The sequence below is a fragment of the Penicillium paradoxum genome (genome assembly GCF_028828445.1).
Source record: "Penicillium paradoxum strain IBT 22861 chromosome Unknown utg000006l_segment0_segment0, whole genome shotgun sequence".
NCBI lineage: Eukaryota > Fungi > Ascomycota > Eurotiomycetes > Eurotiales > Aspergillaceae > Penicillium > Penicillium paradoxum.
In genome coordinates this window covers 442,981-470,367 of record NW_026643184.1, presented here as the reverse complement: position 1 = coordinate 470,367, position 27,387 = coordinate 442,981, and the positions used below count along the sequence as shown (strand labels likewise).

Below are 27,387 nucleotides of genomic sequence, written 5' to 3'. Positions count from 1 at the left end.
GAGTGTTTCGGGTGTCTTTGAGCATCTGATAGAAGCATAGCAAGTGTAGATCGAGATGAAGGCTAGTAGACCTTGTGTTGTTCATTATGTTGAGTCCTGGTGCTTTGCAGGAGAAAAGAAACATTGATGTGGATGCTAGCCAGAAACAGCTCTCAACGAAAGAGAGAACCATACTCCATAATCAAGATTCAATTGGAAAGCAGTTATGGTAGCCGAGCGATCTTCTCCGAATCACCGCCAATTAAAGGGCATCGAACTATGTTGTCTACAACCTACCATCCAAACCAATGACATTCATACCCCCGACATGCTCACCATATAAGACGCAAACCCTCAATCGTGAAAATAGTAGATATTTGATATCAGGTCATTCGACTCCATATGCTCAGATCCAAAAGATATGCCAACACGGCAAATTCCAGGAGCTAGGTAGAAATCCCACCATTTATATCGCATATCCATAGAGAAAGAAACCCCCAAAATCCAATTCCAATTCCAATCCCAAGCCCAATACCAGAACGGGAAACACTAAGGTCTCATTCCATTTTGCGCCCGATATCCATCCCTTTTTGTGTTTTGCGCACGCCCCAATGCAAAGCCGGTCCGGATTCAATACAAAGAATCAAGAAGAGAAAAAAAAAGGGAAATTAAGATAAAAAAAATTGACATAGGAAAATCATAACGGCCAATCAGAGAAAAACCACCCCGGAAAGAAAACGCGACTATATACAACTCGTCAGATTCATGATTAGGGTGCGATAAAGGGGGGAGACGGAAAATTGTGATAGTGGCTGCCACACCAGAGAGAAGATAGTTCGTAACGCCATGTCAAATAGGCGACAGGTATGTTTTGGAAAGAATCAAGCGCCGTGGGCTTCAATAACCCTTCTTAGTGAACAATGGCGTCGTGAGAAGAGGGGAAAAGACCGACGGCCGAAAGCGGAAGGAGGGGGCAAGTTGATCGCCCAGAGCGAATGCAAGATTGGTACCCAAAGGTCAAAGGTGACAGGTTACCTCTCTTGCGATGTCAAATATCACATCCGGATTGGCGCGGCGCTAGTAGGCAATAGCCTCTCCGTGGCGGCGGTTAGGCATATTTGGCTCAGTAGATTTTCCCGATCGTCACAGCCGTGTCTTTCTGTTTTGGGAACCCCAATTTGATGAGGTTGGGAGGTATCTGTATTTTTTTTTCGTCTTGCTTGGTTTTTTTCCCCTGTCTTCCCTGTATTTCATCTGTTTCCTCGTTTGGAACCTGGCTCATGGTCGAGCCACTGCGGTAGGTTCGGGGATAGCAGAGATATGGTGGAGATCGGGTCTACTGTCCATGAGATCAAGACACTGGCCCAAGACTGATTTGTTTGATTAGAACCGAGCATTCAACTGAGTCTTAGTGTGGAAACTCACTGGATAATATCTCTTCCTCCCATATACCCATTTGGTAATCCACTAACCCATGTGGTTCGAGTTGATCGCAAAGCTGAATCAGGTCTCGGCCCATGTTCTCCATGCGGTCTCGTCGAAGTAGACTGACATGCGCCGGCTGTTGACTTGTGGCAATGATCTCAAGTATCAGATCCTTTTGCTTCTGACAGATGGCTAGCCAACATATATTGAAGTCATTCCAAAGCTTGAGACGGTCGGAGTAATGGACGCTGTCGTCGTGGAGGAGGCCTGCATATCAAATAGAAAGGATTAGCCTCGCACTGTAGACCCAAGCAAGGGTGTCATATGATGCTTGCATGACGCGTGCCTGCAGGCTCAGAGGAAACACGAGGGGACCAAAAGAACAAGCAAAAAAGAAAGCAAAAAGAAAGAAAAAGAAAAACACAAAAAGGTCCAGTCGGGAGTGCGACTTCTGTGCTACTACCGAGGACACTCATGGTAAAGCGTGTGTACCTGTTCCTCTGCCTTCCTCGGCGCGGAAAGCCAAAAAAAAATCAAAAGGAACTAATGACCAAAGACTGCATCTTACCTAGATCCCGTGCATTGGTCACGAGCCACTCGGAAATTTCGAGTAGTGACTCTCCAGCCTCTACCAATCTTCCCGCTCGCGTTTGATCGAATGTGCGGCGCAGGATGCCTTGATATCTGCCAATGGCCTCCTCCAGACTCGGCTGGTCCGAAGGCTGATTCTGCGGTTCGAGCTGGGATTGATCCAATCTGTTCATGGACCCGGACCCGATTACGGTGAAATCAGAGATGGGTGCAGAAAATGACTGGGTGGTGTTCGGACGTGCCATGGGATTCGGTTGGTTATAAGGCTGGAGTTGCGCATTTAGATAAGGCGAGAGCCCTGCGACCCCAGACCCTGCGGATTCCTCTGGCGCAAAATACTGTGGAACGGCAAATTGATTCGGCAGGGCATCAATAGCTGCAGACGGCCGTGTCGGGTACTGTGGAACAACCTCAAAGGGTCCTTGGGTTGGGCCCGGCTGACCGAACCCGTAGAGCATGCTGGACTCATAGAAGGCCGTGGGGTCTTGCGACGGCACGCGCCGTCGCTGTGGTTGAATTGAGGGCGCTTGCTGAGAGCGCCGGATAAAGTCCTGGGGTTGATAGTTCTGCAATTCACTGGACTGCAGGGGACCGCCGTGGAAGGAGCTGCCTGTGTATCCGTAGTCATAGGACAACGGGGCTTGCTCCGGGGGTTGCGACATCCCCGTTGGGTCTCCACGTGGTTGTATGGCCGGGTCAAAACGATCGGTTGCACGACCAGGTGCTCTGCGAGCGGCATTTCCAGATCGAGACATTGACTTTTCATGCTGCTTCATTCGTTGATCGCCATCCATCAGACTGTCCCAGGATCGATGCAGATCAATCTCGGCCCAATGCTTGGGGGACAGCGGTGGGCTTGCGTATGATGCCAGCTTGGATGGTTTAGAAGGGGAATCCAGGAATGAAAATCCTCTCACAGATAGGATGTCGTTCCCCTTATTGGGGAGGGGGGAACGGTAGAGATGGTAGGAAAGAAAGGATGAGACGTGATCCTTGCGGTTCAAGTAGACATTCAAATCCTGTCCTCTGACGCAGCCGCGACGCAGACTTAAGTAACCAAAACCAAATATTAATAACCCAGTAATTGAGGGGGGAAAAATAAATAAATCAATAAATAATCAGGCCGAGGCCAAGGAAGAACTAAAGAGGAAATTAGGCCTCAGAGGATGAGTGATGGATCTGAAAAGACCGAGATGACGGTTGAGCTGAGCCTGGGAGTCATCAGGGTCAATGACAGATCCAGTTCCCGCGAGAGGGGAAAATCGGGAGAAAGGGAGTATTAAACAGTAAATCCAGAGAAGAGAAGAAAGACAAGCCCTAAAGCCATACGATCGAGGATCTACACCTAAACTCCATTCGGTGCATCGGGAACCCGGCGCAGTGGTTCTGGGGTTTGTTTTGTTTGCTGTGTCTCGTTTATTACGACTACGCCTATTACTATTACGGGGACCATTACGCCTATTACACCTATTACGCCTCTTACCAGGTAAATAAGGGGTTCAGCTCGCGAGGTCAGGTGGGAACCCCCATTTCCTTTCTTTTTTCCTTTCTTTTTTTTCGTTTCTTCTTCGGTGTAACGCCCATGTTGCCTGGGGCTGATACTGAACATGAGACACAATCGGCTCCCTTGCGTAGAGAGGAAAGGGGAAAAAAGCAAAAGCGAAAGAGGAATACATGAACAGAGTCAAAAAGGGGCGTTTACATTCCGGGGAGATTAGCCGGGCAGCTGCTGGAACCTCGAGATGCATATGTACGGAGTACCTCTGGACGGCTCGGGACTTCTGTCCTTTTGGACCGAGGTAGAGAGGGACAAGTGAGGCTGATTGACAATGAGATAATACGTCAGATATCATATCAGCAGAATAAGATCCGAGTCAGAGATGCAGAGGATTATCGACTAGTTTAATCTAAACAGTTCCACTGGTGGGGCTGGATCGACCAAGCCCGGCCACATACATTTGGTTTTCTGATGTCTCGAGTCTCAGGGGAGCCATGATCTCAACGAAGTACGGCGGAGTACGGAATACTACGCGATGGATCGTGAATGATGCCACCATAAAGTACGCAATACTCCGTACGGAGTATACATACGGAGTAGACTATCTCCCAGACGGGATCCGACACCCTGGAAATGCGGCTACGACGTCGTAGATCCGGCTAACATTGTTTGTCTTTTATACTCTGGCAAACTCTGACTCGGAAATGATCTGCCTACACATGAACCTTACCAACATTAACCTACTTCCACGGGTTCCGGGGGATCTCAGGTACCCCGAAACAGAGTCCTATGCACATCCCTTCGGATGTACAACGTACAACGAAGAGAAAAAAAAAAAAAAAAAAAGATGTGCAAATCAGAAAGTCTCAAAGAATACATCAATCAGGCCATTGAAAATATCAGGATCCTCGAACGGACTGCACCAAACTCCTAGATCACGGTGCGCCTGGATGGCCCGCAACTAGCAGCCCGACACGTTAGATAGACCTGCCGGTAGTACAAAACACGCGGCGGGAACTGGGTTTGGTTTGCGTTGGGAATAGTGAGAAAAACGGAATAATAATACCAATCTTGTAGGGACAACAGACTACATTGTTAGACAATCGCCTTGACTATCTCCCGACTACTGGAGAACTATACCGTTGTAGATGAAAGCCATCTATCCGTACAGAGTACTCCGTAGAATGATGTCACTCCTTGTTTCAGATGTCCCTTCAGACCTGTCAGACAAAGGATAAATAACTAATCTTAGAAGCATTCTCAAACAAAAGAAAAAGAAACAAAAGCTTGGGCCTAAAATCCCCCAGATTCACAGCCAATCCCACCAAAATACTCCGTAGCCAATCGCAACTTAGGAGGCCTTGACAAATCTTCCTGAAACACATACCCCCCTTCCTAATCTCTGCTATGAAGAGACACTGCTATCCCGAGATCCATGTACGGAGTAGCAGGCAAGTAGTTCGAAGTAACATGACTCCCCCTTCTTCCATTCCTCTCCTTCCTCCATTCCCAACCCTCTCCCGTGAAAACCATAAGAGGACATCTATTCTGTACTCCGTATCTCTTCATCAAATGATAAAGAAAAACGAAACACGAAAAACTTATTTTTGGAAAATCCAGTGCCTCGCCTTGTACGACTTCCATCTCGGACTGCAGACCCAGCGAATCCAGTGCCTCGGAATTCCGAAATTATCGTCTCACGCTCTCCAGCCCAGCTATCCAGTCGGGAAGCACAAACACCGCCGAGGATACTGGATGGACGAATAGCGGAGATATACCGGAGACAAAATGTTGAATTAGTCCGGGGAGACATTGACCATAGACCATTGTCCATATCAGTGGTCCAATTGGATCCACTTGACTCTTACCAATGGGATTGGTAGCGCAGATGTAGAGTACATATGCAGTTCGGAATAGGGGAGAATAGTCAAGGGGGAGTGGACAGAATGTCAGTGCGCTATATCACCGTGGGTTGCTGTTGTGGCTGCTCTTCCGGGCCCGACTCGTTGGTTGGAAGTCATCCGGTCCACGAGTCTGCAGGCCAGAAGGAAAGATCTTGAACTGGTGTTTGTGCCGAGGTCGGGAGATCAGGGTTGGTTGGGATGGGAACGGGGGGTTTGATTCATGCGGCTGAAACTTCAAGGCTTTGTTTTTTTTGGTCTTGGGACTGGGTGTGGTTTTTTGGTATTGGCTCGACGGAGAATGTACGGTAGGGATCGGGGGTTGGGAGGGGTTCGTGGGAAGGGATGGGTTGGGATGTTGGTTTGGGGGTGAGGGATTGTTACTTTGATATACTTCGGGGGTTCATGCGCATACTTTCCAGGGTAGTATTTGATCTCATGTTTGAGAGGAGATTAGACCAATGGAAAAGTGGTTATGGGAAAGATATCAGATGTTCTTCCCATATCGAAATCGAAATAAACTACAAACACGTCGCTGATCATTGAGTCATGTCATGTCGAAATGAAAAAAAGAAACAGAAGTCAGGCGCCAAGAGGAAACAGCTGGATATATTGCCACTCAACCAGTGAGACGGGCAATTAGATTTCGTCTGGTAAATGGTTAACACGGATATCTCCCGGAGAAATGTAAGATCAAAACTCACTCAGCGTCATACTGAGGCTCACATCCGTATTCTCAACCATATCTGTGAACTCCTCAAAGCTGATCTTTCCATCCCCATCCTTATCGGCTTCCATGATCGTCTTGTCGACGATCTGCTGCAACTGCACGTCCTTCAAGTTGTTGCCGACCATCATCTTCAACACGATGAACAGCTCACCGTTGGAGATATATCCGTCGCGGTCGATGTCGTACACCTTGAATGCAAACCGCAGCTTCTCTTGCTTGTTACCCTTCGAGCTGAATGCTGACAGGCCCGTCACGAATTCCTGGAAATCGACGTCACCGCCACCGTCTTCATCGAAAATGGCGATCATTCTATCATGGAAGTACTGCGTTAGAAGCTAGTCTGTTTGTATATGTAGATCGGCAGTGTGGGGGTGGATGTGGATGTGATCCGGGGAGAGCAACGAACCTCGTGGCGAGCGGGTTGGACGACACTTGGGGGAGGGAAAGGAATTCATCGCGGTCGATAGTGCCGGAGGCATCCTGTAGACAGTTGAGTATGTGATAGCACCCGTCGGAATTCCATGCCGCGCAACCAACCTTATCCAGCTTCATGAAGCGTTTGCGCAGACGATCCACCTCATCCCGGTTGACTGTTACCGCTCAGTCAGTCACAAGCCTGATCCATCATCTTGATACCCTTATGCGACCGTGGAAAACGTACAGTTGGAGGTGGACACAATGTTATCGAAGAGCTGGGTGGTGCCCACGGAGCCACGGCGTCTGCGCGCATCGTAAATGGCAGCGGCGTTGGGCTCGTTGGAGGAGGACTGATCCATGTTGGGCGGTTAAAGGAGCAACCGGAGTGAAAGGGCGGGCGATGCGATGAAAGATACCAAAGAAGATGTGGCAAAACTATGAAACCACCAATTACGAAGAGGTAGATCAAGCAAGATAGCAAAAGAGGAGGCGGAAGAGATGTTATTGCCAAGGGCCCTGGGGAATCTGATATCGCCCAGCCCCGCACTAACCGGAAGCGGACAGGCAAGCGAGCCCCTGAGGCCGTGCACTCGGCCAAAACAGGCCACCGCCGGCTGAGATTACAACGTCAACCCAACCGCCAGCCCTGAATCACCCCATTTTCAGTCGTCAATATCTCCCCCCCTCCATCCATTCTCATCTCAAAAATACGTCTACGAGAAAGCGCATAACCAGACCTTTCTACTGATCCCCTTTTACCCCGTTCCCGCCCATGGTCGTTGGCCTATTGCGCGTCCCGACGCTATGACTCGGTACGGGGGCCTGGGGAGGACGCGCCCTAAAAAGCTCACCTCCAAGGCATCCATCCCCGTTGTCCGGGAGTCAGACATCGATCCCATCGAGGATGACACCCAGAGCGCTCTACAACAGATCGAAACCGGCGTCGAAAAGGCCGAGGAGTCGGTGAGTCCCTAATTTTAGCATCATCCCTATCCCAGTCACGTGACAAGATCGCCGAAATGACATGAAAATTTTCACCCCAATATAAAATGGCCCATACTGACCTTGGATCGTGTCTAGGAAATTCACCTGCAACGCGCAATTAATGCCGCTGCCCAGGGCAAAGTAAATGAGGCACATATCCCCACCCCGGAGACCATTCTCAGTAATCTTCAATATGACGAACTCTACCCTCCTGTCTTCTCCCAGCCTGCGACGTACATCCGCTTCTCCTCGACTGTCGAGGATTGTTGCGGATGTCCGTACAACATGACGGATGAGGACGATGTCTTCCTTAAGACGTTGAACCAAAAGCGTGAACCATCTGCGGAACGGTGCTCGGAAGATACCTTCGAGGAAATCATGAATTTCTTTGAGGAAACGGCGCAGTTGAAGCAGCCATACGCATCGATCGACAACCCACCAGTGTTGTCGTTTGCCGAAATGCAAGACATGATGGATACATCTTTAGAAGATCCGATGAAGCCCTTTGCCAAAGAAATTTATGAGCACTGGAAGGCGGGTCGGATGGCGGTGCAGAACAATGCTCTTGTATCGCAACTCAAGGTATGTTGTTTCTCATATCGTTGGCAATGTAATATCACTGACATTGATCGTCGCAGTTCGAAACTGGCCAAGACACCGACGACAGTGATCCATTTGTCTGTTTCCGTAGACGCGAGGTCCGCCAGATCCGCAAGACCCGTGGTAGAGATGCACAGAGTGCAGAAAAGCTCAGACGTCTTCGCAAGGAGTTGGAAGATGCTCGCGAGCTTGTTGCTTTGGTGCGCCAGCGGGAAATTGCTCGGAAGGAAATGCTCTCCATGGAGCGACACCTCTTCAAGCAGCGTTGTGAGGTCAAGGAGATGAAGCGCAAGCTCAACATTAAGGACGATGATGAAGACCTCATCAACCAAAAGGTAAGCATGACTGATCTGACTGCTCGTAATGTGCATGCGCTGACCTTCTTCTCACAGCCAAAGAAGAGGGTGGTCGATATGCCAACCCAACGTTCAAATGCCCCTCAACTGCGTATGCCCCTCAAGGCTGGACAAGGTGCAGAGGATCTGCAACTCTTGGAAGACGTTCAGGCGGAGAAAGAGAACGAGATTCTGCGCGATATCAAACAGAACATCACCAAGCACATCAAGTGGAACGAGGGATACGTGGATCACACCCGTGCCCCACTTTCTCCTTCACCGGAAAGGATATTCGATGTGTCTGCCTTCAGACCCGCATTCACGGCACAGCTGCCAACCCCTCCATCATCAGAATCATCTGGCGAGATGGAGACTTCCTTAGATGTTACCAGCCCGCTCTTCTCCAAAGACAAGCTTGCTTCGCACGCCATAGAACTCCATGACGAGACACACCGGATGCCATCTTTCCGACGAAGAGTTGGACGTGGTGGCCGGTTAATGATCGACCGTCGGAACATGGGGAGTCGTAAAATTGAGATGGACCCTATCAAGGCCGACCGATTCAAGTTCGACCAAGAAGATTCCGACGAAGAGCCCGATTATGATACGGATGCGTATAGCATCCAAATCATGCAGCACCGGGCTATCACCATGGCCAAGGCGCGCGAACAGGCTGCAGTGGCTGCCCAGGCTCATGCGCAGGCGCAAGCACAGGCAGTCCAAGCCCAAGCACAGGCTCAGCGACGACTGCAAGACCAAAGCGGTCAGCACCCAGGTCCCAATCCCGGACCGGTTGCGGTGGCAGTGTCAGAGACCTAACCGACTCCCCCCTCATCATTTTTTGTTTTCCTCGTTCACAGCATTTGGCGGGCGTTCCCCTCGTGATTTTGTTTTCCTCGTCCCTTCGTCTCCTTGTCTTTCCCCCTTTTTACCACACTTGTAGTTTTAGTACTCCCTCATGTTTCGACGATTTCCGCGGGCGGCGAAGGATACTGGCTTCATGTGAAGCCTGATATCTCTTCTTTTCTCTTTTTCTTTCCTCGCGTTTCCGCCCACCTCTTTCTCACACCTCTCTTCCTCGACTTTCCGTTTCGACGCAGGTGCCAGCTACTCGTAGCTTGGACCCGTCTGCATTTGTTAGTGTACATAGTATCTTTTTTTTCTTTCCCGAATTTCGGTGGTGTTGGCTGGTGTCGGGCAGCCTTTGTATGATGGATAACCGAAGTTATGATGCAAGCGACGAATGGGAGGGCAAAGAAAAAGGCTCAAAAACATTCAGAAAATCTAAAACAATTTAATCACTCGCAAAAATCACTTTTCTTTTGGGTTCTGTTGGGTTCAGTAGAACAGACTGATCTCAGTCGTGGTAGTTGGTCACACAAAGACGTAGAGTCTTTCAGACTTCATACCCTCTGGCTCTTAAATTGTCTCGACTCACCATCATCATTGGCAGAACGTTTCAATGACCCCGTGGTAGCGGGTTGCAGCATGCCCAAGACAGTGTGCAGAACCTCCTTCTCGCCAATGCGAACTTGGAGGGCCATCCGTACTCGACGGGCAGTCTCATCCCCAGCACCTGATGAAGACAACGGAGAAAGCGAACCTCTGAGCTGGAGATCTGAGGCCAAAGAGGTAGCGTATTGCGCCTGTCGCTGCTGCAGGGCCTTGATCAAGATAGCAGCTGCGTTGGCATCCAACGCTGGCTTAGGAGCCTTCTTCTTGGACAAGCGCTGCTCGAACTCCGCAGCGGGGAGAGCGAGTGTGGTCAAAAGAACGACCAACTCGGCTGGCAGAATATCTTCCAAAGATGGGTTGGCGTTCACAGGTCTGGGAATCACATAGCCGTCTTCGAGAAGGTCCAGGTTCTCGAGGAACTCAAGTCGGGGTTGAGACTCTGCGTTGGCATCAGAAAGTCCCGCAGCTTGGCAGATGGTTTCCAAAGACAGCTCGAGCACGTCGTATACAGCGTAGTTGTCGGTGACATAGCCATATCGGCGGAGGAGATCTGCGCGGGGAATTTCTCCATAGTCGTTGAAAATCTCCTCGCCTGGCTGAATTGGCTTGATTGCCTTCATGACCAGCGCCCCTTCTTCTTGGTAAAGACGAGCCTATATTAGGTGAGTTAGAATTGGAGTAGGAAGAAAAGGGCGTGCGTGATCTTACGTTGTTTCGGTCCGCATCGGCGTTGAGGAGGTCAGCAAGTGGGACCATACCCTTAGGCAGCTGCTCATCCTCGTCATCTGTCATGTAGCTCTCATCATTAGCTTCACCCTCATCATCATCGTCCTCAGCCTTTTCAATGTCAAAGGCATAAGCCATAATGAGCGACCCCATGATATGGCACAACTCAATTAGGGCGGCGTGACCAGCATCACCCTCCCAAGACGCGAGACCATGAGGAGGCGGGAATAGAGCCGACTTCTTTGCGATGACGGGAGCGATCCACTCCATGATTGACTCCTCGGCGCTTGACCGACCAATCTTTTCCACAATAGTGGAGCCTTGCAGCTCTTGCAGTTCAGCAGGCGACCAAAACATCAGGGTATCGAAACGAGAAGGCAAGACTCGGAAGTATGGAGCCCATCTTGATTTCTCTCCTTGGAGATATTCATATACCATGACCAGCATCAAAGAAAGCCACGGACCCATCTGTTCCTCGAGATTCTCCCCGAGCAGAGTACCCAGCTCCGAATTCTGCACAGCAAGAATCATCGCGCGTGGAATAGAGAAGAGTTCTTCGCCTTCGGGGATGTTGCTTTGTGCCACTAGAGCCCAGGAAATATGTTAGAAAATTGACTGCAACATTTATGGGCCCCTCATTTTTTGGGGGGACACTCCGTGGCGCACTTTTGTGTGTTTGGAGAATTGATTTTTTGCGAACTTACCGACACCACGTCCAGCACCATTTGCTCGAAGATCTGCAAGTCTGATCTTAGAGTTGAGTTGCACTCCTGGTGTGGCTTGCAGCCATGACATGAAGTTGTCAGACTGTTGTTGAAAGCCCTCGGCGTCGGGGAAGTGAGTAGTCGAGGACATGGTGAAAAGGATCCCAGTTGGGAGAGAGAGGAGAAAGACAAAAAGAGATCACGATGATAGACCCAATGGAAAGGAGACTGTATGGGAAAGGAAATAATGGAGAAGAGGGGAAAGAAGACAGTTGGGAGTATGCAAACTAGAGTCGAGAGAGAGAGAGTAGCTCCCGTGGCCGGGTTTAGTTCGGCCAAGCGACGGGTGCCGCTTTTAACGCCCCCTGATAACGATAACGAAAATCATCAAGACTCATATACCAATTGCATAGCATTTCATTGGCTTCCTTTCTTCATCTGAATTAATACTCTGGAATACCGCCCATCATGATCGCAATTGGTATGGAAGGCTCTGCCAACAAATTGGGCATCGGCATTATGCTGCATCCCAAGGACGGTAGTCCCCCCCAGGTCCTCGCCAATATCAGACACACCTACGTCTCCCCGCCAGGCGAGGGCTTCTTGCCCAAGGATACCGCGCGCCACCACCGATCATGGGTTGTGAAGCTGGTCAAGCAGGCTCTCAAAGAAGCCAAGGTCTCTGTCGACGATGTGGACTGCATTTGCTTCACCAAGGGCCCCGGCATGGGTGCCCCACTACAGAGCGTGGTGGTCGCCGCACGGATGTTGAGTCTGCTATGGGGCAAAGAGCTAGTTGGAGTGAACCACTGTGTTGGACGTATGTATTTCTATAAAATAGTGCCATATGTGCTGTCTTCTCTAGCTGAAAAGCGCAACTGGAACAAAAAAAAGGCTGACATCTCGTACCTCCTAGACATTGAAATGGGACGCCTCATCACTGGCGCAACAAACCCCGTCGTACTATATGTATCGGGCGGTAACACACAAGTCATCGCGTACAGCTCCCAGCGATACCGCATCTTTGGCGAGACGCTCGATATGGCAGTAGGAAACTGTCTAGATCGGTTTGCGCGCACACTGCACATCTCCAACGACCCAGCACCGGGATATAACATTGAACAGCTAGCAAAGCAAGGAAAGCAGCTAGTCGATCTGCCTTACGTCGTAAAGGGTATGGATTGTTCATTCTCTGGAATTCTGGCTGCCATTGATGGCCTCGCTAAGGAGTGGGGGTTGGGCGGGGAGGCGAAGGCGAAGGAGGATGAACAGAGAGCTGGGGAGTCTACAGCTGCAGATGGTTCATTGGAAAGCAAGCCCACGCGCGCAGACTTGTGCTTCTCCCTCCAGGAGACAGTCTTCTCCATGCTTGTTGAGATCACCGAGCGCGCAATGGCGCATGTTGGGTCAAAACAGGTTCTGATTGTTGGCGGTGTTGGCTCGAACGAGCGCTTGCAGGAGATGATGGGTATTATGGCAAGGGATCGTGGTGGAAGTGTTTATGCCACGGATGAGCGCTTCTGCATCGATAACGGAATCATGATTGCACAGGCTGGTATGCTGGCATATGGAACCGGATTCCGGACTCCATTGAGCGAGAGTACTTGTACGCAGCGATTCCGCACGGATGAAGTGTTTGTGAAGTGGCGGGATTGATATCGGTGCTTTGACCTAATTTAAAAAAAGATATATCATGTGTTATGAATTGAGCGAATCGGAACCAATATCCTTTTGAATTTGGGATTTGGAGAGGAAGAAGAAGTGATTCGACGTTCAGTGTTCATTTCATCTTGCCTTTCCAGACATCTGTAATATTCTTGCATAGATTCAAGCGCCTGTGCAGCCGTATGATTTGCCCATGATTAACCCTAAATCCTTTCCCTGACCCAACACAGAAGTAACGCCTGAGAAAAAGATGCAATATGGTGTGATTTCCTTGAAGGACTTTTCAACGCATTCAAATTCTTTGGCTGCAATCAATGCCCGGGTAAGCTGGAATTAGTATTTGGTTGCCATTATCGACGAAGCAACCCGAGCGCACCTGAGCAGATAGCGGACAGGCGAGGACCGGGAAGGGCAAATGGCTCGGACAAGGGATGAAATTGTCGATAGATCCTTTCATCTCTGCGGCTTGGATTGACTAGAACATGCGCAAGCCAATATTTGGTGAAAACGCAAAAAAGCATATGCATACAATAGAAAACCACCTATATGTTTGAACATAGCTCATTCGGTAATATCGCCAGTTGGTTTGTACAAAATGGTGGTGACATACTGTACAGCCGATTAGTCAAATTCCCTCGAGAAATTCATGAAGTAATGACTTACTTTTCTTTTATACCGGGTTGTCACACTTGTAGCCAGGACACCATTTTTGATACTGCTCGTGGCCAGATGGTTCAGAACCGTGTGGTTTGGGTAGTTGAGAACGCTGCTATCATCCTTCATGGGGGTTGTGCCGTTGAGAATTGACTTGCCCAAGAAGAGAGGCAGACTGGGCGGGGTAGCCGTATCTCCAATGACATTGGCTGCCTGAATATACTCAGGGCTATCCTCTTCCTTATCCAGATCGGCGAGGAACTGAGGGACGGCATCACCGAAATCACCGGGCGGAACCTCTTCCTCGAGTTCCTCCTGTTCTGGAGTACGGTCCTCTGAATCTCTTGGGTGGACCTGCTTAGATGAATCCGGCACGGTTTGCGGAGGATGCGCCCCCGGTTGAACGGCGGAATCCTTGTCATGAGCATCGTCTGCGCTGATCTCAATATAGTTCACTAGGTGATTAGTGAAGTCCACTGCAGTTGGCAGACTATCAGAAGCGCGCATTTCTCCATCAACAATGAACTTCAAGTGGTGCGTGCCAGGTCGAAGGTTCAGAGTAGTCGACATAACGGACGGGTTATTTTCACTATCGAGCGTTAATCGAGGCTTCAGAATCGCAGGCTACTTGCGTGACTCACCTTCTATGCAGGCGAAATTTCTTCTCCCAGTTAACAAAGGTTCCCGTAACGTAAACCTTCGTAGCAGGTGCTGTCCATTCAATGACTACTGGGACTGCCTTGCCGGCTCCGCTAATGGTATACGGCTGAAGCTCATCAAGCAGCTCCTCATCTTCAATGGTCGTATGACCCAAAGCTGCAGTATTCATATCCATCTGTTCATTCAAAAGGCGATCCGCAGGGAGCGATTGAATATGCGAGTCCTCGGGGCCGGCGATGGGTGATCCGGGTGTGGTGTTGGCATCACCGATTGGCAATGGCAGCCGCGGTGGACGTTGCAGGTGTGCCGATGCGCTATAGTACGAGTTGAGGGGCGGGGCCGATGGTGCCACAGGATCGCGCCCCGGAGCATGGCGCGAGATCGGGACCTGGACCGGGGTGGAGTGGTCGCGAGATGGGATGTCCTTGCTCGGGGAGGGCTCGACTGTCCGTGGATCATGTTTTCGGGGCTTCTCTATGTTCTTAGGTGAAGGTTCGGGGGCATTTCGGGGTGGAATGCGCTCTTGCAAGGATCTTTGATATCCTGCCGAGTGCCCAGCGACTGTCTCCTTAGTGGCGGATGGGTCAACCGCGACGGCCTTGGGATTTGAGATCGTATTGTGGGAGGATCGGCGGGAAACCTTGCGCTCGCTCACAGAGCTGTGGTGAGAATGGGCTGATGGCGCATCGCTCACCGGGCCCTTGGAAGGGTTGTTGCCCATCGAAGGCGGGGAAAGGTGCGAGGGACTTTGGGGCGAGGTTTTGCTGCAAGTGGAGAAGAGGAGAGGTTTGAACTAAATCACAATTGCAGGCTGAAGGAAGACACTTCCGATGCCAGCTCAGAGTCAGGATTGGCGGTGGGGCAGTAATCAAAGTCGATTGATGTACTCACATTGTCAAAGTACAGTAGAGGACGATGACGCCGGAAGCCTAATACGGCAACATAGGGCTTAGGGCTTGGCAGTTGGACCGCGGCGCGTGTTACTTCGATATCAGGACAGATGTCGAGATGTGTGGTCTGGTTTTCTGGGCGCGTTGATAATAATAATGATGATGGGCTGGTTTTCGCCCTTGACATACCCTCTGTCGCTCGTTTTCGGCGTTCTACTCCAATTATTGTCCTACTTGCTATCATTCCTACTCTTCCTCGCATCACCAGTGATCTACCTTGGACATGTTGTTTTATACCTGACTCTGCTTCCCTTGCGAATTCTCATCAGATTGGAGGTACGTAGTGTGATGGCTATGTCTCATTGCTCGTTTCTCACGTACCATAGCTCCTCGAGGGTAGCAATTACTAAGTTCTAACAGGCATTCATCTATTTCATGACCATGGCCGTTCTCATTGGAGCTACTGCAGGCATGCTTCTATACTTCACCGGAACCACCATAACGCAAGCCTTGCACATTGAAGGATCAAATGAAATACGAAGACCTCGTAGGAAGCAGGAGCTTCTAAATTCTGCATCTTTGAATCCATCCTTCGACTACTTTGAGGCGCAGGTGGAGGAGCGCAAGTTCCTACCTTACTCGACGATTTTAGAGGAAGAGGAGACTAGCTATGGGTCAAATTAATGTACAAATACCCACCGATCGAGCCTAGTACATGATGTTCCATAATACAAAGCAATCGATACCACTCAGGCTGGACCAGACACAAGCCTCAGTTTAGACCGTTAATTACTGTCTTAAGCAATCGATGCGCCATGTCCAATCATTGGAAGAAAGGAAATATCCCACCTGAGACTGAATATGTAACAACTCGTGGTCTGGCGGGCCAAGGTCCCAATATTTCCTAATTGGGCCATATATGCGATCCAGCCAATCATATTATCTTCAACTATTCTCCAGCGATATGTATAAAATCACTTCCAAAACCCGCCGTTCCTTTTTGAAGATTATTTTTTCTTCTTTGAACACCAAGCAGCTACCCCTCTCATTCTATTTCCAGGGCATAATGGTTCGAATCAGCCCGTTTGCCGTCGAGCAAGTAAGCAACCCTCAAATTCATATCTGTTTCACTTCCAATCCTAGAACCATCCACTTCAGTATACAGATACTAACATCTAAAAGTGGATGGACCTTTACGAAACCAGTGCAAAACATAACCTGGCTGAAACATGCTGCGCCTCCATCTCCCTCAACGACCTGATAGCCTTGTCCTCGAAAAAGGATCTAGTAGACTACACGCAGAAGCAGGTCTACGGTGCGATCCGGGGATCAGAAGCACTGAGGGCCAATATTGCGAACCTGTATTCGCAGTCTGAATCAAGCCCGATCTCCGCTAATGGCATCCTCGTCACAAACGGTGCTATCCAGGCAAATTTCTTGGCACTCTATACTCACATCGGGCCCGGTGATCATGTCATTTGTCAATACCCGACGTATCAGCAGTTATACTCCGTGCCTGAGTCATTTGGCGCGGAGGTTAGTCTGTGGCGGTCGGATGACGCGCATGGATGGGAAATGGATCTGGAGATGTTGAGGTCTTTGGTCAAGCCAAATACGAGGATGATCATTTTGAAGTATGTATTGCCGTTGGTGATATATTGGGTGGATCATTTCTGACTGAAGTCTATAGTAATCCTCAGAACCCCACTGGGGCGATTCTTCGTCGTGAAGAATTACGAAAGATTGTTGATATCGCCCGTGAACATGATATCCTGATCCATTCAGATGAGGTTTATCGGCCTCTGTTCCATTCTCTCGGCACTGATCAGGCTCCTCCATCCATTCTTGAATTTGGATATGAAAATGTCATCGCGACGGGGTCCATGTCCAAGGCCTTCAGCTTGGCCGGGATCCGCTTGGGCTGGATTGCTTCGCCGAATCCTGAGATTATTGAAGCTTGTGCCTCTGCCCGCGATTACACACTCATCTCGGTTGGTCAGATTGATGATAGTGTAGCGACCCACGCTTTGTCTACCCCGTGTGTGGAGAATCTGTTGCACCACAATCTTCGCCTGTCTCGGCAGAATCTCGAAGTCCTCGAGAGATTCATCGAAGAATTCAAATGGGCTATGGGGTGGACAAAGCCCAAGGCTGGCACGACTGCGTTCATAAAATTTATTGATAAGAAAGGGAGAGCAATCGACGACGTTGTGTTCTGCCAGCGCCTCCAGGAAACGACCGGAGTGATGCTGGTCCCTGGAAGTCGGTGTTTTGGTGGTGGCGTGGACTTCCATGGATATGTGAGGTTGGGCTATGTTCAGGACAGCCAGGTGCTAGTTGATGGCTTGAGCTCCCTGAGACGGTTTATGCATGATGAGTATGACAAGCTGCCGCTTGCCGAGGGAATGCGAGGCCCCCTAGAATAGAACCAATTCTAATCCCAGAGACGCAAAATACGTATCCCAGGGCAATGAAGTCTCAGATTCCCAGAATTTACTCAGAAGCGCCCTTGCTCTTGTAAAGTTTCCCAGTCCAAGGCTCTGCATGTAGCCCATTCGGCTGTGTATAAACTCGCGTTCCTTGACATCATCAGTCTCACATCCGGCGCTGAACATGGGCCAAAGAATCAATATGTTTGCAGGAGAGAGGGGTGGAATATGTTCAACTGCGGCTATAATTTTTTTGATGTCCCTCTTCACGGTATCATGATCTTTTGGGAGTTTTTGAACTCGCCAGTGGAGATGTAATAAAGCAGCGTGTACAAAGGCCAGATGGGTACTCCGTAGCTCAACGTGATCTCCATCAAAAACTTTGCATTCAACAAGGGAGAGGATCTCAGTCTGGAGACTATGAGCGTCTTCTATGAATTCGTGTCGAATTGGGGATTTATCTTGGCTTGTTTGTTGTACCAATTGCGATAGCCGGCCAAGCAGTGGAGCCAATTCCATGGAATATCCACAGATATTGTCGACATGTCGACCCAAATGGTCAAAAGGCTCCCCGAGTAGCCAAGTATCAGAGCTAAAGACAGAACCAGTTGTCAGTCCTGATAACCCCGCGATGACGTCCATTGTCGTGAACCACTTGACCAGACACTGAATGTAAGGATCAGCAATGTGCAATTTTCCTTGACTTTCTAAAAAAGCAGCCAAAAGGCGCCTGACCCCACCAAGATGGGTCCGCCATGTCTGCATGTTCCCGTTGCACACATCATTGGTGCACAGGGCCATTGCCGTAGTCACAGTCTCGGCTGTCAGCTTTGCATTTCCTTCACTAAGAGTCGATCGCAGGCTAGAAATTGACAAATTTGTAAACCTTAGACAGGAAAATCGTGACTTTGGACTTGTATCTTTCACAAGTCGGCTATGGTGACTACATGCAGATGCGAGTAGGGCATAGAGAAGATGAGGCGTCTCCAGGGAACTGGCGACCATTCTCTGTAGAAAAAGCGCCGGGGCGGCAGGAAACAGCCGAGGGGCAGTCTCCGTGCTGAAAATATGCATGAAAAACCGGGTCTCCTTGGATGATAGAAACGGTGATAGGTTTAAGATAGGCTGTCGAGCAATAGGAATTGAGCCGTGGCTAACGTTCTCATTGGCGCCATGATTCGCTTCACTCCGCCTGGCCTCATGATTGATGATTTTGATATCATATCTGCACTCTTTAGGAAACCGACTGCAGCGTAAGCAAGTGGGCTTTCTCAAATCACACTGGGCGGAGATATTAGCGATGTTTGAGTGGCCAAGAATATAGTTCCTACCTTGACTTTCTTCCGTCGGCATTCCGTACAGCCATCTCGTCTTCTTTGGGAGACCAATACTCCGTACATCGCTACCGAATCGACGGTGCAGCATTGCCAATCGAATTGGTCAAAAAAGTACTTAGGTGCTGCAGGTAAAAGTATTCAAGAAGAGGTCTGAGGGAGAAACAGAAGAGAGTCCCACTCTTTCCCAGTCGAGCCAAGTACCCGATCCAGCCAATCAGGTCGCCGGATATATTCCCTTGAATCGCTAAAAACACATAGTCCAATTCGATCTGTTCTATACTACATATTATATTTAGCTATCCAAGATGTATGTAGAAAGTGATATAGCTACATTAACCGAACTAGGTGGGACGGACTGCCAAGGACTGTGGCGTATCTTCTACATTGTCGGTCTTGCTGTTATTGTCGCCCGTAAGGAATGTCACAGCCTAATTGTCGTATGACGGGTCAGAACCTCGCCCTGCTTTGAGTTGAAGTAAATGATTGGGTCTTAGTGCATGTCAAAAGCACCTCTCTGCCAGCCAAGAGGTAGTACCTAGGTATCCCTCTTGGCTCGTTTTGTCACGGGGACTGACTGGTTGCTTTTGGGATGCAGCGGATTTCTTATTTAACCATCGCACTATCGTTTCATATTGATCTTCGTAACTTGTTCGCATGGAATATTCAGTTTGCCTTGTTTGATAATATACACATATATCTCCCTGTGCTATCACCATGTCGTCCGAACCCAGGACGCTCAAGTATATATCGCCACGGAGTCCCACAAGTTACACGCCACGTCGCTAACTCTCCCACAGGTCGATCTTTGCAAAGCCACCAGTCAAGATCATTGTGGGCTCCGATGATTCTGTTTACTATGTCCACCATGGTGTCCTTGAGACCCACCCCGCATTTGATGCTCGGCTGAAGGAGTCGACTGATCAATACGAGAATGTGATCGATTGGTCCGGTTTTGACGAGCAGACCGTGGAGTGCGTACTGAGCTTTCTTTACTCTGGGAGTTATCAAACGCCGCTCGGAAGCTCAGAGGCAGTTGATGAGGATGACGCAGCAGATGCGGGGGAGGAGGTGCTCACAGAAGAGGAAGACGAGGATGGTGAGGCGACAGAAGTCACAGAGGATGACATCGAGGAAGCTCCTGAAGGTAGTAAATCACATTATCATATAAGAGCGACATAGAAAAGAATAAACCACTAAAACCACACCAGCAGATGCAGAGCCTCTGTCGCCGGTCCCAGAGTCACCACCATCGCAGGCCATTTCAGAGTGTGATTTGAATGATCGACCCTTGACTCCTTTGGACCAATGTTGTGGAGTCAATCTGGCCACCGAACAGGTCTCGGAATCAAAGATCATCGACCAAGACCAAGACCAAGATGAAGATCAAGACGCAGACCAAGAAGCCAAGGGAAACACTGCCGCTGAGATCTATTTTCACGCCAAAGTATACTCCTTTGCCCGTCAGCTCGACTTTTCCAAGTTGGAGCAATTCTCCCTGAATAGTCTCGCAGAAGTGCTTGTTGCCCTGGAAAAGTCCGATCAAGGCCCTTTTCCATACTTGGCCGACGCAATCCGGCTTATCTATCAAACGACCACGACTGGTGACGACGGGAGGAATCTGCTATCGCAATTTGTGGCACTGAGATATACCGCACTCGGTGGGGAGGATTTGGATACGCTTATCACAGAGGGAGGAGAGTTCATGGTCGATCTGTCGCATAAACTTGCCCGGAAGCTGACAACCATCTCAACTGCGTTGGAAGAAAGGCTTGGGGATCTTATCAGCAGGAATGAGGAGTTGGAGGAGGAGAATGCAGAGAAAGATAAGGAGCTGAAGGCTCTGAGAGAGGGCATTCACCAGTGGAAGAATGGAGCGGTACCCAGCTTCCCGAGTTTTACGTACCAAATCTGAAGAGGGTATGTGTGCCATTTGAATAGAATTCACAGCCACTGAGGGGTTTATTGATCGAGTATTTCTGTTTTTTCCAACATTTTTGGTACCTAGCTTAATATCAAGCCAGATCACTATCTACATATAACACCAATGCATCAGTGAGCATCCATGCTTATATTCCTTTGACCTTTAATCTACTACATGTACCTTGGTAGATCCATGTAGACTGAAATTAGGGTAACCAATAATAAAGACAAATCAGATAAAAGTTACAGGCGATGCTTGAGTCGAGATCAGGGATAAATAGAGAATGAGACTAGACATAAATGGATATACGAATCTTACGTTACTCCAGAATCTTTAACAGAGGCTCTAGTAAAGCTCAAGTACATTTGGAAGTCTATAGATCATAAAACTGAGAGAAGGAATGAGAAATAGTGCCAATGAAGGTATGGTATTAATTTGCCTACAATGTATAGACACCACGAAGCTCGAGATGGAACCATTTGAGTGAACTAGCATCAGTTTATTTCCAAACCAACACTGTGTCTGTATAGAGTGTACAAAGAATAGTCCCATTATATTCTTACACAGAATATCTCGCAAGCTAAATGAAACTCAACCTACCTCTACAGCCTGGTCTTCTGCTGGTATTTTACTGCAGCAAACCAAGTATGCATGGGTATATCAAAGTTGTGTGGGCTATTCCGTGTCTAGAAAGATGTTAAATGTGGCAATATTCCGTGGAAAAGGATACTTCATTTGAATGTCCTACTATTTGATTACTTACAGCCGGAGATGAACGGGAAAGCCGGGATTTCGAAGGACGAACAACTCTATCGATAGCAGCAGTGAGGAGACATGTAGATGTAGGTACCTATGGAGTACATATAGCTACATCTATATACAGTCAGGTTATTGCTTGCAATGGAAGGTTTAGATTTGAATCCAGAGGATCGCCTGGGAGACACATCGCTATCATTGGCAGTGACATACGGTCCAAAGGCGGTTATTGATAACCTTCATCTCTTCCAAGTAAGACCCATCAGAACTTGTTCGTACATTGCTCTTCATATTTTGCCTGTAAGCTGAATCAACGTGTAATACTCCGTACGGAGTAGATAGTCAAGACCCGTGGACATCCCTACATGCTTACACCTCACATGGAATGGATGTGGAGAGGGGTCTTCCCGACATGCCTGGACCTCCACATTTTCGCGAGCATCTCAAACGTCATTGGTGGGATACATGCGCTAGTAGGGCGGATCAGATGCCCCACTATCCTTATACGATCTCATACTTCATTTGCCCCAGCCTTTAGGTATATTTCTGTGCCGACAAGATAGCACCCTCGTTGCGATTTAGTGAAAAAGCGTACTATTTATCAATCAGCATGTTATTATAGCCGGAAGAACGCCGGGTCCATATCCCGGAGACCCTGGTTTGATTGAGTGAAGAAATAGACACGGAATCAATCAGCATGGTAGTGTAGTGGAAGTATGTCAGACTCATATTCTGGAGGTGAGTCACACTAGTTCCTGCCCGGTACTCTAAGCATGAGGTTGCTTCAATGTACAGCAGAGTGCGAAATCAGCTTACGCTCAAGTACACTTCCAAGGTTGACTCACTGCGTTTGTCGGCCCGTACCCGAAACAAGTAGATACTGTGGTACCTAGCTTACTGGCCACTCCAGTGCTCGTAAACAGAGTATATTCACCACCTAACCAAATTAGGCTTCACCCCTTTTTAATAACGGACTGGTAAATAGAGAGTGTGTGCTTTAGGAGTAAACTGTAAAGAACTTCGCATATCGACTGCCTTCTGTCCATAATGTCTCGGGGACGGGAAAAAGGAGAAAAGGCGAGGTGGAACTTCCCGTCTTGTTTAGAGCACTCTCAGACTCCCTAGATTATCAGAGCCCAGGCTTCAGTTTTCCATACGGGACGACAAATTTTCTCCTCTTACCTCGCCTAGAGTCATTCTGTTACTTACCCATAAAGCGAAATATATTCACTGATCGATATTTGATGTCAAAATCTGTCCTAAAGCGTCTAAGAATTTCTGTCGTAACTGTTTTCTTATTTCACAGTTAGGAGTTTATCTCGTCATACCTCTAAACCGAAGCCGGTTTCCCCCGTACATAGCGATAACGTGGACTATTGGGGTTGAAGATGAAATACCTAGTTTGGAGTGCTGGCCGCTGCGATCCCAAGATCTGCTTCTAGTGAGTCACTCTATGCGAGATTGAGGTTTGAGTATGCGTATGTGTCGGGCTTTACATGGGGGCTCTTGCAATCAAGGAACTTAATTCTTCGCATCGCGCAAAGGGTTCAATGCCGACTTGGGCACTTCTAGAGAGCGTTGATTCAATTCAGGCTCCATGTTAGCCTCTGTTGCTGTCTTTGGTGTAAAAAGGACAATGGTGTTACGTCTGACTATGTTTATACTGCAAGCAGGAGGGTATCCGATCGTGATCCGATCAATATAGTAGGGTGGCATCGGCTGGCCAAGATACAGGTGGCGCTGTCTGTTCCTTGGCACGGGCCAAGGTAGAGCCAATATACTCTCTATTTGCCAACATTTGTTACATGATGCGCTTTTGAAATATAGACTTTAGATGCAGGGATAAGTCCATGAGCCATGCCGCAAAGACTAGTATAGTCATGACTGTTGCCACCCAGGCTATGGCGTTGGATTCCAGCTCCTCGCCAATGCGAATCGTGGCAATTGTGAAGCCAACATTGGGGAAGACAATGGCCCACCAAGGCAGTATGAACATCATCTGTGGCTGCGACATACTATTGTCGCATTTGGAAATCAGAATGGGCAAATGAGCGACCAGCGCAATTGCGAATAGCCAGAATGTGAAGAGCCAAAGGAATATGCCTATCCACAATGCCATGACGTTCAAGGTTTCTGAAGCAGTAGGGTGCTTCGCAAAGTATCCGTACTCGTCGGGGATTGCCTTGGCGCACCCAATGAGAGCTACAATGGTGTATCCTGAGGAACCTACGGATATGAAGAGTCCGGGTCTCTGGTTCGCCGGGCCGAGACCATTGATAAGCATATTGCCCACGAAGAGCGGAAGAAACAAAGTGCACAACATCCATCCAAGACCCTGAAAAGCTATGCCGGCAACGATGATGGCCATTCGTTGTGAGAGAGGCTGATATGCTGCAATAGACGACGCGACAGTGCCGGTCAGCATGGCGTTGAAAATCATCAGAAACATTGGTGGGCTCATGGTGCCAGGCTCGAGGGGGCAAACGACAAACATGACGACGAAGATGACGATGTTATACGCCAGGGTAATGGCAGCATAGATCCAAAAGAGAACTCGGACGGCGACAATGACCCAAGGACCGGCGTGAGGAGCACCGAAACGCTGCATACATATGATGATGGTCGCCATCGAGAGCCATAGGGAGCCGGTGAAGTAGGCTTCCGGGGGGGTTCGTCACGGATTTGCGTAAGCTGGAAGGTCTCTGTACGAATCGACAGATAATGGCTGTAGTAAAAAGGACGAACAGCACTAGGTTGAGGATGAAGACTACGATACCGGCGGTCTGCAGCCCGCGAAATTGATGGGGGGTCTCGGACAGGAGAATGGCCACGCCGCCGGTAGACTGAGTGCAGGTGAAGTTAGCCCATGTGAAGCGATCGAGCAGTCGGACCTCTTTGGCGGCGCTTTCGTCTTTGGGTTCCGCATTGTCGCGTCGAGCGGCGTTCCTCGTTGAGGCTTCATGCTGCTCTTCACCTAGCATAGCGACTCTGTAGGGACTATAGGCAGGGTCTCAACTGAGCGAAAATGGCTGATTCCCGAAGAATGGACAGAAACGAAGAGGGGCGAGGTTGCAGATGGCCTGGGGTAGAGAAAGTTCGCGAGGGGTAGCTACATAGGGGAGCGTACTCCGTGCCTAAGCGAGAATTCAATGACGCGTGACACCACGACACTACAGAGACGCCCTGGATTCCTGTGCGGACGTCAGAATAGGATAAATACCAAAAATGCTAAGCATTTGGACTTATTTTAGCCCCATCTTCTTTATGATTTTAGTTCCCTATACTCTAACATAGTAACTTCTCTTATATTTCAAGATACATAAGGCTTTCGACCATGCAGTCACTTCAATTCAAGAGTACAATCAATTCCCTATTGTCGGTGATCTTTCTAGCTAGCTTCATTAAGTAGTTTTGGTTGCCCTCGGCTAGGTTTATAGAGTTGCAGTCAGGAAACTAACATGGCATTTCTTTATAATCTTTCCGCCTTATTTTGTAAATACACCCATAGGTAAAGCCCCCCTACCTATCTCGAAATAAATGCCCTTGATACCAGGATGCGTACACAGCTGGATAGAGAAAGATATGAGTGAATTATATACAGATAAAACAACGTTTACATCATGTCCTTATGCCATCTAACCAGTATACCTAAGATACCATTACAAAGCACGCAAGGTCCAGCCAGCTTGCATTTACACCAGCAGTTTCAATTAAGATTTAGGGTATTATTAGTCAGGCTGAGGGAATTAAAGAAGTGCTAGGAGGTTATTCGTCTCCAAGTATTCCTAACTAAGATTTGAAGATGCAGCCTAGTGATACTAATACTAGAGATCACGTATAGAACCTCGAGGGCATCAAGGCGGTATATATTCATCATCTTGCGAAACAATCTCGCGCGATAGAGAGGTTTTATGCCAATAAGCTTATCCCATAATCGGTTACGATACCCGTGAACCCGTCCCTTTACCCTCTCCAGCAGAACTATTCAACCAACTTAAGTATGATTGCCAAAATACAGAGAATATCGATGTCACAATCGATCGAGACTGGGGTTTGATATATGAAAAGTTGAATGCCGTCACCACCGGCCAATATAGAAAGCTTCGGGGAATACTTATAGATGCTGTATTTTTCACTCTTTCAATTGCACCCCACAGTCCCTCCCCGGCGAGGAGTCCATGAAACGCAAAGAAATAGACATTGAACATCGGAGTGTAAAAGGTTTGGTTGGCAGCTACCTTCGCTCCCAAAGACAGAGCGGATGAGCTGTAATTGAACCGCCGCCCTAGGAACAGGAACCATTCGTGACTAGGAATCGCGATAACAAGACCGATGATGACACTCCGCAGCGAGCGATGATAGTCGAAATCATCGTCTCCTATCATTTGTGCTGAAAAGTCACCAAGACAGAAGATCAGCGGTGTAAGGCACAGTTGGGTAATATATGGTCGTCGGCTTTGAGAGTGTGAAAACCAATCAAATAGTGATGCCAAGGGTATCTGAGGTTTTTGGGCCATCGGCCTCGGAGTTGTACGAGGAACAGCATCTTGTTTTGTTCGGAAGCTTGTGGCTTGAGTGCGTTGATAGTTCACTGGGATTCGACTCGGTAGCCTGAGACGTAACCGAGTGAGCATGACTTGATGTCGGAGATGAGGATGGGAACAGGCGAGAAGACACCAAGGAATCAGCGCAGTTTGTGTAAATGAACGAATCCGAGGGAACGCGAGCTTGCCAGGGAATTAAATTAGTCGGATGGGATTCATTGCTTTATAGGGACCGCAACTCGAAATCTCGACATACCAAAAGAAGGCGGTACTCTCAATGCGCGACAAGACGTTCAGGGGTGGAGTTGTACAATCCCGGTCTTACGCCTGGATTTTCGACCCCAAAATCCCAGTCACGCTCCAATGCCCGGAGAAATAATTAATGCGTCATATTCAGAATCCGGAGGCCTGTTTATTTAATAGGAATAACCAGGGACGATCACTAGCTGTCTAGCCACTAACCGTGACCAGTTAGCAACGCGTAACATCAGCCCCCAGGATCACCATATCTGTTCCTGGGCACCGCGGGCGCTCTAGGAGCAGAGATGTAGTTCCCAGAAGCAGGCATCCTTATGCCGGGGAGCTCCATCAATTACTGCAGATTCGAAGGACTCCAGTGGCTGGACACAACCAATCCACCCAATTGCCACGACATTTCTTGAGGGGCACCCGTTTGCTCTGCTATGATGAGACCCGAACACGTTGAATCGGCCTCTTAAGGCCATCGGAAATGAGCGGCCTCTCAGTTCTTTCACGCCGCCTCTGGGGGCTAAATGTCCTTCTGGAACTGTATCTGTCACTCCTGGGAGCGAGACAGACCGTTCCTAGGTTCTCTACCTTGGATTCTGGAGCCACACCTGTCCCTGCAGGGGGAGCGCTGATTGCTTCTGGGAGCGAATATTTTGCCGCCTGCAATTATTGCCCGCATTCAGATCCCGCTCATTATCTCGCAAGACCCACGTTCCCAGGATTGTCCGAGATATACGGAGTACGGAGTACATGAAGCATATAGAATGAGTGGAGATACGGACCCACATGGCGCATATGGGTTCCCCTGAACGCGAGGAAGCCTCTAGGACTACCTAGCTACATATGTAGGTAGGAATAATTCATGTCTTTCCAGGAACTTGCAAAGAGAAGGTAACTTAGGCAGAGATACACTGGAGAGTAAGGACTCACTGGAAAA

At 48.8% G+C, this 27,387-nt stretch overlaps 10 protein-coding genes across 10 annotated transcripts; 5 read left to right on the top strand and 5 right to left on the bottom strand.

Annotated features, from left to right (window-relative positions):
- Positions 1–1,257: 1,257 nt before the first annotated feature.
- N7457_006675 (uncharacterized protein) lies at positions 1,258–2,789 on the bottom strand (the record flags this gene model as incomplete). Its single annotated transcript, XM_057177719.1, has 3 exons — positions 1,258–1,349; positions 1,405–1,671; positions 1,973–2,789. The coding sequence occupies 3 exons, from the start codon at positions 2,787–2,789 to the stop codon at positions 1,258–1,260; spliced, it is 1,176 nt and encodes a 391-aa protein (XP_057029463.1).
- A 3,244-nt stretch (positions 2,790–6,033) lies between these two features.
- Positions 6,034–6,900, bottom strand: cnaB (calcineurin regulatory subunit B; the record flags this gene model as incomplete). The annotated part of the gene is made up of 5 exons (XM_057177718.1): positions 6,034–6,044; positions 6,099–6,433; positions 6,531–6,604; positions 6,662–6,714; positions 6,786–6,900. 5 exons carry the CDS (start codon positions 6,898–6,900, stop codon positions 6,034–6,036), a joined length of 588 nt encoding a protein of 195 aa, XP_057029462.1.
- A 445-nt stretch (positions 6,901–7,345) lies between these two features.
- On the top strand, positions 7,346–9,279 carry N7457_006673 (uncharacterized protein; the record flags this gene model as incomplete). Its single annotated transcript, XM_057177717.1, has 3 exons — positions 7,346–7,504; positions 7,622–8,107; positions 8,164–9,279. 3 exons carry the CDS (start codon positions 7,346–7,348, stop codon positions 9,277–9,279), a joined length of 1,761 nt encoding a protein of 586 aa, XP_057029461.1.
- A 584-nt stretch (positions 9,280–9,863) lies between these two features.
- Positions 9,864–11,496, bottom strand: N7457_006672 (ribosomal lysine N-methyltransferase; the record flags this gene model as incomplete). Its single annotated transcript, XM_057177716.1, has 3 exons — positions 9,864–10,568; positions 10,624–11,225; positions 11,346–11,496. 3 exons carry the CDS (start codon positions 11,494–11,496, stop codon positions 9,864–9,866), a joined length of 1,458 nt encoding a protein of 485 aa, XP_057029460.1.
- A 317-nt stretch (positions 11,497–11,813) lies between these two features.
- kae1 (O-sialoglycoprotein endopeptidase) lies at positions 11,814–13,001 on the top strand (the record flags this gene model as incomplete). The annotated part of the gene is made up of 2 exons (XM_057177715.1): positions 11,814–12,165; positions 12,187–13,001. 2 exons carry the CDS (start codon positions 11,814–11,816, stop codon positions 12,999–13,001), a joined length of 1,167 nt encoding a protein of 388 aa, XP_057029459.1.
- A 570-nt stretch (positions 13,002–13,571) lies between these two features.
- On the bottom strand, positions 13,572–15,045 carry N7457_006670 (putative Snf1 kinase complex beta-subunit Gal83; the record flags this gene model as incomplete). Its single annotated transcript, XM_057177714.1, has 3 exons — positions 13,572–13,619; positions 13,674–14,253; positions 14,306–15,045. 3 exons carry the CDS (start codon positions 15,043–15,045, stop codon positions 13,572–13,574), a joined length of 1,368 nt encoding a protein of 455 aa, XP_057029458.1.
- Positions 15,046–15,370: 325 nt separating this feature from the next.
- N7457_006669 (uncharacterized protein) lies at positions 15,371–15,898 on the top strand (the record flags this gene model as incomplete). The annotated part of the gene is made up of 2 exons (XM_057177713.1): positions 15,371–15,550; positions 15,635–15,898. 2 exons carry the CDS (start codon positions 15,371–15,373, stop codon positions 15,896–15,898), a joined length of 444 nt encoding a protein of 147 aa, XP_057029457.1.
- Positions 15,899–16,280: 382 nt separating this feature from the next.
- N7457_006668 (putative aminotransferase) lies at positions 16,281–17,640 on the top strand (the record flags this gene model as incomplete). The annotated part of the gene is made up of 3 exons (XM_057177712.1): positions 16,281–16,313; positions 16,397–16,848; positions 16,905–17,640. 3 exons carry the CDS (start codon positions 16,281–16,283, stop codon positions 17,638–17,640), a joined length of 1,221 nt encoding a protein of 406 aa, XP_057029456.1.
- Positions 17,641–19,694: 2,054 nt separating this feature from the next.
- N7457_006667 (uncharacterized protein) lies at positions 19,695–20,892 on the top strand (the record flags this gene model as incomplete). The annotated part of the gene is made up of 3 exons (XM_057177711.1): positions 19,695–19,720; positions 19,778–20,127; positions 20,189–20,892. The coding sequence occupies 3 exons, from the start codon at positions 19,695–19,697 to the stop codon at positions 20,890–20,892; spliced, it is 1,080 nt and encodes a 359-aa protein (XP_057029455.1).
- Positions 20,893–23,458: 2,566 nt separating this feature from the next.
- On the bottom strand, positions 23,459–24,638 carry N7457_006666 (tellurite-resistance/dicarboxylate transporter family protein; the record flags this gene model as incomplete). Its single annotated transcript, XM_057177710.1, has 2 exons — positions 23,459–24,315; positions 24,374–24,638. The coding sequence occupies 2 exons, from the start codon at positions 24,636–24,638 to the stop codon at positions 23,459–23,461; spliced, it is 1,122 nt and encodes a 373-aa protein (XP_057029454.1).
- Positions 24,639–27,387: the final 2,749 nt, after the last annotated feature.